This window comes from Pristiophorus japonicus, chromosome 22 (assembly GCF_044704955.1).
Source record: "Pristiophorus japonicus isolate sPriJap1 chromosome 22, sPriJap1.hap1, whole genome shotgun sequence".
Classification (NCBI taxonomy): Eukaryota; Metazoa; Chordata; class Chondrichthyes; family Pristiophoridae; genus Pristiophorus; species Pristiophorus japonicus.
Window position 1 is genome coordinate 51,594,053 of NC_091998.1, and position 16,717 is coordinate 51,610,769.

Sequence of the window (16,717 nt, forward strand, 5' to 3'; positions counted from 1 at the left end):
TCTTCGAAATAGTGGCCGTGGGATCTTTTCCATCCACCTGAGAGGAGCAGATGGAGCCTCGGTTTAACGTCTCATCCAAAAGATGGCACCTGCAACAATGCGGCACTCCCTCAGCACTGCACTGGAGTGTCAGCCTAGATTTTTGTGCTCCAGTCCCTGGCGTGGGACTCGAACTCACAACCTTCTGACTCTCAAATGCAGAATGGCTCCAGTGGTAGCTGTGGGCTTCTGGCAGGGGTCTGATGGTGGGCACACCCCAGTTAAGCAAGTGGCCCCTGTCCCTGTGGGACTTGAGCCTAAATTGATAAATGCTCCCAAACTCCAGGGACCTGGCCCCTTTAACTCTGAAAAGGCAGCCAGGAGGATCCAATTGGAAAATTAATAATAATGTGGGCTGGGCTGGAATCAATCCCTTTTAAATTAACTGTGCAGCCTCAAAGTGTTGAGTTGGTTTCCCTTCCCTGAAGCTTGTTGCTGTGTCTCTGATTAATTCCGAGTGTCAGGAAGGGCAAAGCTGAAAGTGACGGAGCCAGATTTGCAAGCCCATGTCGAGCCTGGAGATACTGGCTTCCTGCACAAAATACAAGTTGCTCGTTTGATCAGACAGAAAGGTCTGTTGTTGCTGAATGGGTTGGAGAGAAAATGAAGGAAGGTCCCGACACAGGATTCCCTTCTGTGTCCACAGCTCCCTCAGCAATTGGGCGGAGTTTTGAAAATAAACTCGCGTGTTCGTCACTGCCCTCGGAGTGCTGACTGCGCCACATGTAGACTTTCCCAGTCTTAATATGCTGCCCTTCCCTCCAAATCTAGTGTGTGTCAATCAATGCAAGTGTTTCTTCTGCGCAATTCAACCCGACACACTCCTCCTGCTCCTCTCCCTGAAATGTATGCACCTGTGAGTATTTGCTTATTTGTCGGTTCTTTGCCTTGGTAGTCTGTCGTATCCAACAAAGACGTTGATGTGCTAATCATCAATGTCATGTGTCTTCAAGTGGCTGTATAGGCCAATTCTGGATGCACATAGTCTCTTGCACGTCGGACAAGGGAAGTTCGATGTGCCTGATGCTGACAGTACTGCCACCTGATGTCGTCTAGCTCTAGTGTCCCGCAGGCGTTGACATCGGCTTTCTTCGAAGGTCTGGCAGGCAGTCCTCGTGAGGGTTCACCACTGGATTTTATTAGCTGCTGTATTCTCGAGGTCCTTTGGTCGGATGCCACAGTACTGGAGGTTAGCCTTGATGCAATCTTTGTAGCGCTTGCGGGGGCGCCCCTGGTGTCTTCGGCCTTCACAGAGCTCGCCGTGAAGAAGCTGACGAGGGATCATTGACTCATCCATGCGGATGACATTCCAGCCCACCGGAACTGGGCTCGTACGATTATCAACTCGATGCTAGTTGATTGTGCTCTCTCCAGAACCTCAAAGTTTGACACCTGGACTTGCCAGCGTATGTGGAGTATAGATCTGAGACTGCGCATATGGAAAGCTTCCAACTTTTTGATGTGACGTCTGTAGGGTGTCCAGGTCTCACATCCATAAAGGAGAGATGAGAGAACGACTGCTCGATACACCGACAGTTTAGTTGACAGTCGGATGTGGTGGTGACTCAACACCTTAGTGCGCAAGCGACCAAGTGCCTGGCTGGCTTTACAGATCCTTGCATCAATCTCCTTGTCCAAGGACCCATCACTTGATATGGTGCTGCCAAGGTACTTGAAGCTGTCCACTGACTTTAGTTGTATACTGCCGATGGAGACTGTTGGAGCAGGTGCTGTGGTGCCAGGGGCAAGCTGATAGAAAACCTCGGTTTTACTAAGGCTGATGGTTAGGCCAAACAATTCTGTTGCCTCAGCAAATTTGCTGAGTATGAATTGTAGGTCACTCTCCTTGTGTGCCATAAGGGCGCAGTCATCAGCAATGAGTGCCTCTAGGATGAGTCGTTTCCATACTTTGGTCCTTGCAGCAAGGCGGAGGAGGTCGAACAGTGAACCATCTAACCGATATTTCAGGTAGACCCCAAACTCCAAGTCTTTTATGGCATAGTTCAAGACGCAGGTAAAGAATAGGTTGAACAGAACTGGAGCGAGTACACAACCTTGTTTCACTCCATTTGAGATGGCAAATGGGGCCGTGGGTGTGCCACCTGAGAGCACTTCACCTGTCATGTTGTCATGAAACAGCTCGATGATGTGGACAAACTTCCTTGGGCACCCAAGTTTCGTCAAGATTGACCACAGCGCTGCTCTGTTGGCAGTATCAAAGGCCTTGGTGAGGTCAATAAATACAGCGTACAGGTCCATGTTCTGCTCAATGCACTTCTCCTGCACTTGTCTGAGTGCAAAGATCATGTCCGCTGTGCTCCGACCAGGTCGAAAGCCACATTGTGTTTCTGGAAGATTTACTTCTGAGACACTAGCTATGAGTCGGTTCAATACTGTGCGGGCGATGATCTTCCCAGCAATGGACAGAAGCGATATTCTCCTGTAGTTCCCACAGTCTGTTTTGTTGCCCTCGTTCTTGTAGAGGGAAACTATCATAGCATCACGGAAGTCCTGTGGCATGTCTTCATCTTCCCAGATGCTAGTTATTATATCATGAAAGGCCTTGAGAGTTGCTGGGCCTACGGCCTTGTAGATTTCGGCAGGAATTCCATCCTTTCCTGCAGCCTTTCCAGTACTCATCTGGTTGATGGCTTTCTTTACTTCGTCCATGCTGGGAGGAAGATCAAGATCTTCTTTGATAGGTTGCTTGGGGTATGGAGTCAAGTGCTTCTTCGTTCACTGTTGAAGGTTGATTAAGAAGATTACTGAAGTGTTCTCTCCACCTCTCATTTATGCCAGTCCTGTCTTTGATCAAAGTGCTGCCATCTGCTGAAAGGAGTGGAGTAGTGCTGGGTTTTGTTGGTCCATAGACTGACTTGATGGCGCTGAAGAACATCTTTGTATTGTGAGTTTCAGCATAATGTTCCACTTCCTCTGCTTTCGTCTGCCACCATTTATCTTGCATCTGGCGACGGTCTCTTTGTGCTTTGCTCTGCGTGTGTCTGTAGCGGTCCCTCTTGGAAATTGAGGAAGGGTCATTTTGCCATTCTAGGTATGCTTTTTTCTTTTCATCCAGCGTCTTGCAGATCTCAACGTTGTTTTCATCAAACCAGTCTTGGTGTACCTTCTTTTTAAGTCCAAGAGTTGTCTTTGCTGAGTCTGTCACCATCTGTTTGAGCTTTGTCCACTTCTGTGTGGTGTTGCCAGTGAGCGGTCCGTGAGACATCAGCCTGTTATCGAGGTCATCCTGGAACTGCTCACAGTAGCACTGATGTTTCAGCCTAGCTGTGTTAAAGGCACTTCTGCTCGGTTTTGGACGCTTGCATTGAAGTGGAGCAATGTACAGCTGGAGTGGATCTGACTAGACGGTGATCTGTCCAGCATTCTGCTCCTCGCATGGCTCTTGTGATTTTTACATCCTTGATGTCTCGCCTTCTTACAATGACATGGTCGATCATGTGCCATTGCTTAGACCTGGGGTGCATCCAAGTTGTTTTGTACTTGTCAGCCTGCCTGACTGGAGTATCTCCGCGCACATACTCAAGAGGAGGAGGCCATTACTGTTTAATTTTCCTGTGCCGTGCTGTCCAATGACTCCCTTCCAGTATTTGCTGTCTTTTCCAACTCGTGCGTTGAAATCACCCAGGATGATCAACTTGTCCCCTGCAGGTGTGGACCTGACCAGTCTGTCTAGATCTTCATAGAACCTCTCTTTCACCTTATCGGGGCTTGGAAGGGTGGGTGCATAAGCACTTATAATGGTGATGTGGCGCTTGGCATTCAGGGGGGAAACGCAGTTTCATAAGTCTTTCGTTAATCCCTTCAGGCAGATTCGGAAACTGTTGCATAAGAGAAGTCTTCACTGCTATGCCAACTCCGTGGATCCTATTCTCATTCTCTGCCTTGCCTTTCCAATAGAAGGTGTAGCCGCTACCTAGTTCACTCACGCAGCCCTCCCCTGCAAGTCTGGTCTCACTCAGCCGCTATATCGATGTTATAATGCTGCAGCTCTCTTGCAATAAGGGCAGTCTTCCTTTCTGGTCTTGTAGTGTCAGCTCTGTCTAAGAGTGTGCGAACGTTCCATTGTCGATTCTAGTGCCTCATTTCAAGGGGGGCACTTGATTTATAGTTTCACTTGAAATAGTTGTAGAGCTGTTGACCAAGCCCCGTAACCTCCCTTGGGAGCCGGCGCCTCACAACTTGAGCCTCCTCTGGGAAATCCCCTCTGTGCCTTTCAGTTCTGCGTGGAGGGGATTCCTGTATTGGGCTGCTCTTACACACTCTCCATTTTGCCATCCTCGTCTGCCGTCCAGACTCCCGCGTAGAGAGCACTCCATTGGGGACCCCCACCTCCGATGGCGTGCTCTCTACGCGGGAGTCCCCCCTTTACTTATTGGGGACATGGCCTGGAGGGTGTTGCATGGAGCAGTCCTGTGCAATAGTTTTTTAAATCAGTTCACGGACTCCCAAGTCGCCTGAAATTTCTGTGGTCTGGAAGAGTCTGTGTTCCATGCTTATGTGGAATGTGTGAGGTTGCAGCCCCTCTTCCAATATTTGAAGCGACTGCTCCTCAAATTATGGTTGCACTTCAGTCCCACACTCCTGATCTTTGGGCACCCAGTGTGGAGGGGAGCGGGCAGGTCGGAGGGCCTCCTCGTAGGACTGCTCCTGGGCCTGGCCAAGGTGGCCATTAACTGGTCCAGGCAGCGGGCGGTCGACGGGGTCGTTCAGCCCGACTGCCTGCCTCCCTTCTGCGGTTACGTTTGAGCCAAGGTGTCCATGGAGATGGGGCATGGGGTGTCCATCGCTATGCTCGCGGCCTTCCGCGAGAGGTGGACGTCGGAGGGACTGGACTGCATTATCACCTCCGGCAACCAAATTTTAATTTGATTGTTCAATGTCCAAAGTTTAATTTGTTAATTTGTCGGTTCTTTAAGGGGGGCACTTGATTTATAGTTTAATTAAAATTGTTGTGGAGCTGTTGAGTTGGGAGTGGCTTAGCCAGTCACGTGATGTTCACAAGACTCAATAAAACCCCATCCAGTTGGGTTCGGGGAATCCACGATGAGGCAGGTGGTTGTGAGCCTGGTGGATGAACTGTAATGTGTAGTGTGATTGTTAAACCTTTTGCTAATAAACCAACTAGTTCTGAATACCAATGTGTTGCTATGAATTCTTAAGCAAAGAACCCAAGAAGCAAATACATTACACTACCCTACTTTATGTTCGGAGTAGCCAACATTCTTCACATCTGACGTGTGAGATTTTTCGCCCCCCCACCCCTCAGGGTATCGACTCCTACTAACCAGGCTCGATCGAAAGGGACAAATTGCATCCCTTGCTGGGAGCTGGAAAAAAGCCTTCAATTATTCAATTCAACTCTGAATTTATTTTCGATTTTGTCCAACAGTGCCCATGATCTCATTTACCCGTTGTTTATGTTCAGGAGAATCATTTCGACAAGATCCATCAAAATGTTGTCATTTAAAGGGCCGCAAGGCTCAGTTTGTGCAGAGACTTGAAACTCAGGAATGGGCCTCCAGGCAGAGAGCGAGCTGACTGAACTTCAGCGCTGAAGGTTGACAGGCTCCAGACTCAAGCCTCAGGAAGTGGAGGGTGGGATAGTTCTCATTGCTGGCACTCTGCCTATTCCGTCACATATTGCAGCATCTAAGTATAGGGGCTCAAAGAAAGTAGGGAGGGAGCTGGCAAAGCATCAGGGACCTGGGACAGGTGAGGAGAGGGCTGGACAGGTGGTGCAGGGTGCTAAGCTGGGTCCTTATTTCTATCACACTGCTACTATAATGTGAACTAGGAGGCATAATCTTAGAATAAGGGGCCGCCCATTTAAAACTGAGATGAGGAGGGACTTCTTCTCTCAGATGGTTGTAAATCTGTGGAATTCGCTGCCTCAGAGAGCTGTGGAAACTGGGACACTGAATACATTTAAGACAGAGAGAGACAGTTTCTTAACCGATAAGGGAATAAGGGGTTATGGGGAGCGGGCAGGGGAGTGGACCTGAGTCCATGATTGGATCAGCCATGATCGTATTAAATGGCGGAGCAGGCTCGAGGGGCCATATGGCCGACTCCTTCTCCTATTTCTTATGTTCTTATGTACTGCTGCCTTCAGCAAGCTCTTTTTGCACAGATTCTTCCCCAGTTGGCGATATCGCTGTGCACAAATGTAGTTTACCCACAGTGCAGCGTAGTATATGTAACATAGAAATTTACAGCACACCAGGAGGCCATATCGGCCCATCGTGTCCGCGCTGGCCGACCAAGAGCTACCCAGCCTAATCCCACTTTCCAGCTCTTGGCCTGTAGCCCTGTAGGTTTTGGCACTTCAAGTGCATATCCAAGTATTTTTTAAATGTGGTGAGGGTTTCTGTCTCTACCAGCCTTTCAGGCAGTGAGTTCCAGACCCCCACCGCCCTCTGAAGAAATTTCCCCATAAATCTCCTCTAAATCTTCTACCAATTACTTTAAATCTATGTCCCCTGGTTATTGACCCCTCCACTAAAGGAAATAGGTCCTTCCTATCCACTCTATCTAGGCCCCTCATAATTTTATGCACCTCATTAATGTCTCCCCTTAGCCTCCTCTGTTCCAAAGAAAACAACCCCAGCCTATCCAATCTTTGCTCATAGCTATAATTCTCCACTCCAGGCAACAACCTCGTAAATCTCCTCTGTAACCTCTTTAGTGCATTCACATCTTTCCTGTAATGTGGTGACCAGAACTGCATGCAGTACTCTAGCTGTGGCCTAACTAGTGTTTTATACAGTTCAAGCATAACCTCCCTACTCTTATATTCTATGCCTCGGCTAATGAAGGCAAGTATTCCGTATGCCTTTTCAACCACCTTAACCACCTAGCCTGCTACCTTCAGGGATCTGTGGACATACACTCCAAAGTCCCTTTGTTCCTCTACACTTCTCAGTGTCCTACCAAAAACGTGTATTTCCTTGTTTTGTTAGCACTCCCCAAATGCATTACTTTACACTTCTCCGGATTGAATTCCACTTGCCACTGTTCTGCCCACCTGACCATTTCATTGATATCTTCCTGCATTATACAGCGTTCTTCTTCATTATCAACCACACAGTCGATTTTTGTATCATCTACAAATTTCTTAATCAGACCCCTTACATTCATCTCTAAAACATTGATGTATGCCACAAAAAGCGAGGGATCCAGTACTGAGCCCTGCAAAACCCCACCACTACAGGTTGGACCTCTCTGGTCCGGCACCCTCTGGAACGACCGGTGCCGAAACAGAGAATTTTCCGGACCACGGGAGGTCAGGCCGAGCCAAGTCTTACCGGTATCTGCCGACAGCGCCCGGGCTCCTGTGTGTGTGCGCGTGCTGGCAGCCTGTGGGCGGCTCCCTCAGCTAATCGCCGAACACACTCACTGACTGACAGCCGCTTCAGCCAATCTCCGCGCACACTCACTGACTGACAGCCGCTCTGGCCAATCGCCGAACACACTCACTGACTGAGAGCCGCTCCGGCCAATCGCCGCACACACTCACAGACCGACAGCCACTCCAGCCAATCGCCAAACACACTCACTGACTGGCAGCTGCTCCCAGCCAATTGGCGAACACACTCACTGACTGACAGCTGTTCCAGCCAATCGCCAAACACACTCACTGACTGGCAGCTGCTCCCAGCCAATTGGCGAACACACTCACTGACTGACAGCTGTTCCAGCCAATCGCCAAACATACTCACTGACTGACAGCCGCTCCGGTCAATCACTGCACAAACTCACTGACTGACAGCTGCTCCAGCCAATCGCCGAACACACTCACTGACTGACAGCTGCTCCCAGCCAATCGTTGCACACACTCACTGACAGACAGCCACTTCAGCCAATCGCCGAACACACTCACTGACTGACAGCCACTCCCATTGGTGGCTAACCCACTTGTTTTTAACAGAGTGTTTCCAGACAACGACTAAATGCTACACAGTGGCTTTCTGCGCCCGTAGAACGCTTATGGGTCGTTGCCCACGACCGGGTATAAACCCTCCTCTCCCTCTCAGGCCCAACTAATGCTGAACCACAATGTTTCTGGACCAGAGAGTCGTGGACTAGAGAGTCCTGGACCAGAGAGATCCTACCCCTATTACAGACAGCCTTGTCGAGGCGACCATGCCCTGCGGTAAAAGGACATTCAACGTGGGTGAGAAAGGCCAGCCTCTACGTGCACAAGACTGCGATGCTGACACTGAAACTATCCGACTGCCCTCGAGGAGTTAAGCATCGATGCAGTGCATTCCAACTGCCCGCTGCTGGTGTAAAAGCCCAGATCAGACTGTCCGGAAACCACCAGGCTGGCTCTCTGAAGGATGGGACCGGTGAACAGCTTTGTTCTGCAGATGTTACTTTGTGGGGTCCGACAGAAGGCTGGAAGGATAAAAGCAGGGCTGCTTCCATTTGATGGGTAATTAGCAGCTCTGTGCCAGAGGCCAATTAACCGTCTCCTCAGCCAGGGGCAGTCTCGAAACGCTCCTCAACATCTTCCAAGTGCTTGTGGGACCAGCAGGCTGGATTTTCGATATTTCGGGGCGAAAACATAAGCGAGACGCGAAAATGACCGTTTTCGCTGCATTACCGATTTTAGGCCGAACTTTTTGGCCTTTGGGAACACCGTAAAGGGAGGCGTTCCACGATTATTTGCGGCGCGAAACGCGATCCTCCCCAACTTTAGCGCGGGGCGGGGAGCACTGCGAAAGAGGCCTCGGGAGGGGCACAAAAAGAAAGTTTTAAAAAAAAACATTCAAAAACCCCAACCGAGACCCTTAGCTGACAAATCGCAGCAAACAAAATTGAAAAATAAAAACTTTAACTTCACTTTTTTTCCAGGTTTTCCAACTTACCGCTACTGGCAGGGCTGCACCGACAGGTTTCGCCTGGCGGTGTTTGGGGCGCGGCGTACGGCTCGGGGGAGTGCTGGAACTCGGACTGTAACGCAACCCGCGTTGTTCCACCCCCGACGCTCCTCTCCCCGGCGGTATGTCCCATCGCCGCCGCAAACAAGGAGCCGAGGATCGCGCCGGGCTTAGCGAGCGGGTTTTCGCCGCGGAGGGTCAAAACGTCGTGAAAAACCCGGTCGCAAATCACCTGAAAATCCAGCCTGATATTGATGTGTTTGAGGTAAATGTTGCGCTGTCAACTACACAATGCAAGTCGCTCTGTCTAATTCTGCCCTCTTGAACATCCCTGATTATAATCACTCAACCATCGGTGGCCGTGCCTTCTGTTGCCTGGGCCCCAAGCTCTGGAACTCCCTCCCTAAACCTCTCAACCTCTCTTTCCTCCTTCAAGATGCTGCTTAAAACCTACTTCTTTGACCAAGCTTTTTTCCTGCGCTAATTTCTTCTTATGCAGCTCGGTGTCAAATTTATCTGTTTTGTCTTATAACATTGCTGTGAAACGCCTTGGGACATTTTACTACATTAATAGGCGCTATACAAATTTTAAAATGCTGTTGCTGTTGTCAATCTGGCTCAGGTAAATTCACTCATTTGAACTTTTTCTTCAGTTGACTTTTAGTTGAACAAATAATCCTGGTTCATGCTGTTCTGGCAGCATCAAATACAGGTGTTTTCCCTGTTTCCATGTCCTGGAGAGCCCTTGCACGCTGTCTGCAAACCCTTGACTGGTCAGAGCGTCAACTCATTTGATACTGGAGCAGTGTTTATGCAGAATAACGCCTTCTGTGATCTTCATATTAGCTGGCATGCATAGAATACTCTCAGGATCTGGTACTCTATGGATCAACCACCTCCGACCAAGATCTTGTCCGTGAGATGGAGGTCCTCACTGGTCATTCACTGCCACCCCAGTTTGCAGATGAGTAGACATCTCAAATCGCTGGAGAAATAACACCAACGATGTCTCCGCAAGATCCTGCAAATCCCCTGGGAGGACAGACGCCACCAACGTCAGTGTTCTCGATCAGGCCAGCATCCCCAGCATCGAAGCACTGACCACACTCGACCAGCTCCGCTGGGCAGGCCACATTGTTCACATGCCTGACACAAGACTCCCAAAGCAAGCGCTCTACTCGGAACTCCTACACGGCAATTGAGCCCCAGGTGGGCAGAGGAAACGCTTCAAGGGCACCCTCAAAGCCTCCCTGATAAAATGCAAAGTCCCCACCGACACCTGGGAGTTCCTGGCCAAAGACCGCCCTAAGTGGAGGAAGTGCATCCGGGAGGGCGCTCAGCACCTCGAGTCTCATCGCTGAGAGCATGCAGAAAACAAGCGCAGGCAGCGGAAGGAAATTGTGGCAAACCAGTCCCACCCACCCTTTCCCTCAACGACTGTCTGTCCCACCTGTGACAGAGACTGTAATTCCCGTATTGGACTGTTCAGTCACCTAAGAACTCATTTTTAGAGTGGAAGCAAGTCTTCCTTGATTTCGAGGGACGGCCTATGATGATGATGATGATGATGCTGAGTTTGCAGATGGCCAGCTTGGTGAGCCTTGACTCAAGTTCCCTTCATCTAATACCCTGACCGAATATTCCGAGGGCAAGCTAATAATGTCAATACCTCGGGAGCTATTCCGTGAAATGGCGGTGAAGAGACTACAACCTTTGAATCCCCCCAAGGTCATGTGATCCATGCACACCCCTCCCCCAGCAGGAGAAAACAGGTCAAAATGGGGTGGATGTCCATGGAGTTTTTTTTTAAAATATATTTGTTCATGAGATGTGGGCCAACGTTTATTGCCCACCCCTAATTGCCCTGAGAAGGTGATGATGCAGTAATTCATTCCAACAGCAGTGTAGCTCTATATCCACGGTCCAAGGTTCAGAGCACAGGGATCCTCCCCTGGGAACATCTGCCCTGAGCTGATGCCAAAACATTCGGGCATGTGCTATATATAGATTCTGTCCATTCCACTCTTTGCATCCTCAGATACTTTGGGGCTGGATTTTCCGGCACTCTGCGGCCCGGGTCGCGCCCCGGAGCGGTGTGAAAGGCGACGTTGAGGCTTCCCACGCCCCGCTGCCATCCTCCAGTCGGGTTTAGCGGCGGCGCTGAGCGGCACCGCCGGGGAGAGCTGCGCCTGGCGTGCAATGCACCTGGTCGCGATACCGGCGCAAGTTTGGACTTTTGCCCGATCCGTCCGCCCGGAAGTGCGCCCGCAACTACTGCCTGGGAAATCAGAGCGGCCCGGCATAGCCGGCGGCGGTGAGGCAGCGGTAAAATGCTCCGAAGGTACGTGCGAGTGTTTGTTCTAATAAGTTTTTTAGCGATTTATGTTGTGGTGGCGTGGGCAATGTTTTGGGAATGTTTAAATGGGTTTTTTTTTAAGTTCCCCCCCGCCCCCCCCCGGGCCCTCTCTGAGCGCTCCCTGCCCATCTCTTTAGCTCGGGAGTTTCTCATCCTTGCGCCACGAGAGGTGTACAACGCCTCCCTTCATGCTGAGCCCCCTGACGCAGGGCCTAGATGCTGAAACTTACCTACTGAGGCACAAACTATTCCCGGCCGGTAACTTTCCGGCCCCGCCTCTGTCGCCCCCAAAACAGAAAAGCCAAAAATCCCACCCTTGGTACTTATAATGTTCAGACATATTTCAGGTAATTGGAAAAAGAACCAGAGGTGAGCTGATGAACCAGAGGTTACATTTTATTACGCAGCGAATCGTTGTGATCTCGGACGCTCTGCCGGAAAGGGTGTTGGAAGCAGATTCAGTGGTAAATTTCAAAAAGGAATTGGATAAATACTTGAATGGGACGAAATTGCAGGGCTGTTGGGAATAGGGCAGAGGAGTGGGAGTAATTGAATCGCTCTTTCAAAGGGCCTGCACAGGCACCGTGGGCCGAATGGTCTCCTTCTGAGCTGTATCGTTCTCTGAAAACGCTCTGAACCTCTGGTTTAAAAAAAAGCAAACCAGGCACTAGGGTTTATTTCTAGAGGGATAGAAATTGAAAAGTAGGGAAGTTATGCTAAACCTGTATCGAAACGTGGTCAGACCACACTTGGAGCACTGGGTACAGTTCTGGTCGCCATATGATAAAAGGGATATAGAGGCACTGGAGAGGGTGTAGAGAGGATTTACAAGGACGATCCCAGAAATGCGAGGGTAGACCTATCAGGAAAGGATGAACAGGCTGGGTCTTAAAAAAAACAAGGCTGAGGGGTGGCCCAATAGAGGTCATGAAAGGTTTTGATAGAGTGGATACAGAGAGAATGTTTCCACTTGTGGGGGAAGAGCATAGAGGCCATCAATATAAGATAGTCACCAAGAAATCCAATGGGGATTCAGAAGAATTCTTTACCCAGAGAGCGGTGAGAATGTGGAACTCGCTGCCACAGGGAGGGGTTGAGGTGAATAGTATCGATGCATTTAAGGGGAGGCTGGACAAGCACATGAGGGAGAAGTGAACACAGGGTTATGCTGATAGAGTTAGATGAGGAAAGACTGGAGGAGGCTCGAGTGGAGCATAACCGACATGGATTGGCTGGGCCGAATGGCCTGTTCCTGTGCCGCACATCCTGTGTAATCCTACATAAGAACATTTTAGACATCACTCACCTGTTCTCTGTTAGGGTCATCAGTGTGGTACCTCTGGTCGAGAAAACGATGAAAGACATTCTCAACTGAGGGCTGTAAAAGAAAAAATAAAACGCTCTATCCAGGTAGAATAAAGTTGTTCCAAAAACCACCCCCGCACCCAAAAAAAACAAACCCAAAGGCTTTGAAAAAGAACAGCAGTAACCGTTGCCGCAGAGACAACGTGGCGGCCATTTTGTGCACGGCGATCTCCCACAAGCAGCTCAGAGACAATTTTGTTTTGTTGCTTCGGAGAAACTCCAAATAGCTCCAGGAGGAAAAATAAGAGCACACTTCTGTGCGGAAACACAGGAAGATATTTTACCTGATGAACTTGTGGGCAAGGTGGTCAACAAAGAAAAATATTTCATTCCAGTGGTGTTGGACACTCCCAGATCTGAAAGTAAAGTTCAGATTCGTCAATTAGTGTTTCAGATGTATTTTTTAAAAATTACATTTTTGATCTTTCTCTTTCTTAAGATCAATGGAAAGCGCTCTAAACAAAAAACAAACATTTGACCGAGCAAGGCGGCTACTTCCATCATGTGCAATCAGTTCATCTTATTTCCATTCTATTATGTCTGGAGTGTACTTATGAATGACTCCACGAGGCAATGTGTTGTACTCAAACTGTAGTGACCTTGGTCCTTTACTCGTAACTCCAGAGTGAGGCAGCCGCATGGTGGCTCCCCTTTTATACAGCCCCTGCCACCAGGGCAGGAAACCCCGGTCTCCACCAGTTGCACCCTCTAGTGGTGCCAAAATGTATATACACAGTGTAAACCTTATTGATAGTACATCCGGTAAACAAGTCTCCATCTTATGCAACTCTGCAGTGACTACACACAGAGTATCTCCTATAATCTGCATATATAACACATTCCATGTAAAATAATGGAAGTGATTATCAGGAGTAATATCAACGATTATCTGCAGAATAGCAATAATCAACACGGCTTTAGATGGAGAGATCCTGCCTGATTAACCTCCATGCCTTTGTTACCTCTGGACTTGACTACTCCATCGCACTCCTGGCTGGCCTCCCACATTCTACCCTACGCAAACTAGAGGTGCTCCGACACTCGGCTGCCGGTGTCCTAACTCGCACTAAGTCCCCCTCACCCATCACCCTTGTGCTCGCTGACCTACATTGTCTCCCGGTTCAGCAAAGCCGCGATTTCAAACTTCTCATCCTTATTTTCAAATCCCTCCATGGCCTCATCCTTCCCTATCTCTGTAATCTCCTCCAGTCCCACAACCCCCTGAGATGTCTGTACTCCTCTAATTCTCTGTTCCTTCTGTGTCACTGGGCCAAAATTCTGGAATTCCCTACCTTGCACCCTGGTGGGTGCACCTCAGTGCAGACCCTGCACCAGTTCAAGAGGAGGACCTTCTCAGGACATGTCGGGATAGACAATAAATCTTGTCATTCTAATCACTAAGTTGGGCAAGCATGTTGTTGCAGTTTAATCCTGCTCATTTAGCTTATCAAGAGGGTTTTACACTAGTTATTCCTGCGGATCAAGATCTATTACACAGTAAGGCGATTGATTAGAAAAATTATGGGCCGAAAGTTGCGGCCTCACCGGGTGCGTACGATGTGCGCACACACGAAGAGGCCTCGCAAAAGCCTGTTCTCAGCACGCGATGCGCCTGCACCGAGAACCAACTTTTGCAATCTGTCAACATGTACTTTGACAAATCGCACGCAGCCCCCGCAGGCAGGACATCTGCGGGGAAGATATTTGGGGCTATTTGCCCAACTCATGCCCAGTGAATGTCCTTCAAACTCTTACACCTGGTAAAAGCAGGCGCATAGCTTACTTTTACCAGCGTAACACTTTTAAAACATAGAAAAATTTAATTTAATCATTCATTTTTCTGTTAGAAACCCTGTCATTTAAGGTAAGTTTAATGCTTAAAAAAATTTAAAAAAAAAAAAATTTTCTAAAACATTTAATTATATTTAATTTCAATTAATTTTAAATACGTGAGTTTCTTTTATTTATTGTGCTATGTCTCTTGTTTTAGGGGGTTTATTCTCATTGATAGTAACAGCAACTCGTACAAATGGAGTTCCCATTTTTATCAATGAGAATAGTACCTAGTGATTAGTGGTCCAGGCCCATGTGATTGCAACACTGACGTCTGTATGTGGAAGACAGATCCCGGTCTGTCAGCAGTGAATGAAGGCCTCAGTCCGGAATCCTATGTTTCTCCGGGACCACCAGGTGCTTTCGTAGATTGTTTTCAGGTCGGATGCGTTTGTATGGAGGAAACCTCCGACCCCAATTTTCCCCCCTTGAAAGGGATGTCACAATTGGAAAAAGTTGCCTTACTGCGTGTGGACACATTGGTCCAACACCGTCTCCAGTGCGCCAGTGCAGCCTTCGGTCGCCTGAGGAAGAGAGTGTTCGAAGACCAGGCCCTTAAATCTGGCACAAAGCTTATGGTCTACAGGCCCGTAGTAATACCTGCCTTCCTGTATGACTCAGAGACATGGACCATATACAGCAGACATCTCAAATCGCTGGAGAAATACCACCAACGATGTCTCTGCAAGATCCTGCAAATCCCCTGGGAGGATAGACGCACCAACGTCAGTGTCCTCGACCAGGCCAACATCCCCAGCATCGAAGCACTAACCACACTCGATCAGCTCCGCTGGGCAGGCCACAATTCCCGCATGCCCGACACAAGACTCCCAAAGCAAGCGCTCTACTCGGAACTCCTACACGGCAAGCGATCCCCAGGTGGGCAGAGGAAACGTTTCAAGGGCACCCTCAAAGCCTCCTTGATAAAGTGCAACATCCCCACCGGCACCTGGGAGTCCCTGACCAAAGACCACCCTAAGTGGAGGAAGAGCATCCGGGAGGGCGCTGAGACCTCGAGTCTCGTCGCCGAGAGCATGCAGAAATCAAGCGCAGACAGCGGAAGGACCGTGCGGCAAACCAGACTCCCCACCCACCCTTTCCTTCAACCACTGTCTGTCCCACCTGTGACAGAGACTGTAATTCTCGTATTGGACTGTACAGTCACCTGAGAACTCACTTTTAGAGTGGATGCAAGTCTTCATCGATTTCGAGGGACTGCCTATGATGATGATGGACGCATTGGGTGATAATGTTAATGTCAAGCTGTTAATGTGCATTTTTTTGATAAATGAAATATTTTTGTCTTTGTATAAGAATAACAGATAACCTAAAAAAAAGCATATTTTACGAACCTTCACTCATCGTGGTGCCATTGAGTGCACTGAATACTGCTTAAAACTTCCACAACAAGCAGCTTCACAATTGAATGAAATCAACTATGTTCTGAGACCATGAGCCATGCAAGTTGCTTGTACAATTATTGGATGAGTTGTGAAATGAGTATTTAAGGCTGAGAGAGCGGGGAGGGGGGAGAGGGGGTGATTGGGTAGCCTTGTGCAACAGGTGAACTGAACTGAACGGCAGGGCTGGGCAGGGCAGTTCATGTGAGCAGGTTGTGTTGTGAGGAGCCTGGCAGCTGTTCTGGGCTGCTGCAGGTTAGGTTGGAGAGCAAAGTAAACTCTACGATGGAGACCATCCATGTACTGGCATCAAAGATGTTGGGAGACTTTGTGGGCGTAAATGAAAAGTTAGAAGAGACTGTTTTTAAAGATAGAGATCTTGCATTTGTATAGAACCTTTCACACCCCAAAGCATCATCATCATAGGCAGTCCCTTGGAATCGAGGACGACTTGCTTCCACTCTTAAAATGAGTCCTTAGTTGGCTGAACAGTCCAATAGGAGAGCCACAGTCTCTGTCACAGGTGGGACAGACAGTCGTTGAGGGTAAGGGAGGGTGGGACAGGTTTGCCACACGCTCTTTCCGCTGCCTGCGCTTGTTTTCTGCACGCTCTCGGCGACGAGACTCGAGGTGCTCAGCGCCCTCCCGGATGCACTTCCTCCACTTAGGGTGTTCTTTGGCCAGGGACTCCTGGGTGTCAGTGGGGATGTTGCACTTTATCAGGGAGGTTTTTGAGGGTGTCCCTGTAACGTTTTCCCTGCCCACCTTTGGCTCGTTTGCCGTGAAGGGGTTCCGAGTAGAGCGCTTGCTTTGGGAGTCTC

General features: G+C 49.1%; 1 protein-coding gene across 4 annotated transcripts in view; it reads right to left on the reverse strand.

The window, feature by feature from the left end:
* The window catches only part of LOC139234761 (anthrax toxin receptor 1-like), a 246,144-nt gene that overhangs the window by 191,165 nt on the left and 38,262 nt on the right, over positions 1-16,717 (reverse strand). For all 4 annotated transcript variants that reach the window (XM_070865452.1, XM_070865451.1, XM_070865453.1 and 1 more), the window contains exons 2-3: positions 12,948-13,019; positions 12,605-12,676 (exon numbers count right to left, since the gene is read on the reverse strand). In XM_070865452.1, coding sequence (XP_070721553.1) covers positions 12,605-12,676; positions 12,948-13,019 — 144 coding nt within the window. The remainder of the gene's footprint in view (positions 1-12,604; positions 12,677-12,947; positions 13,020-16,717) is intronic.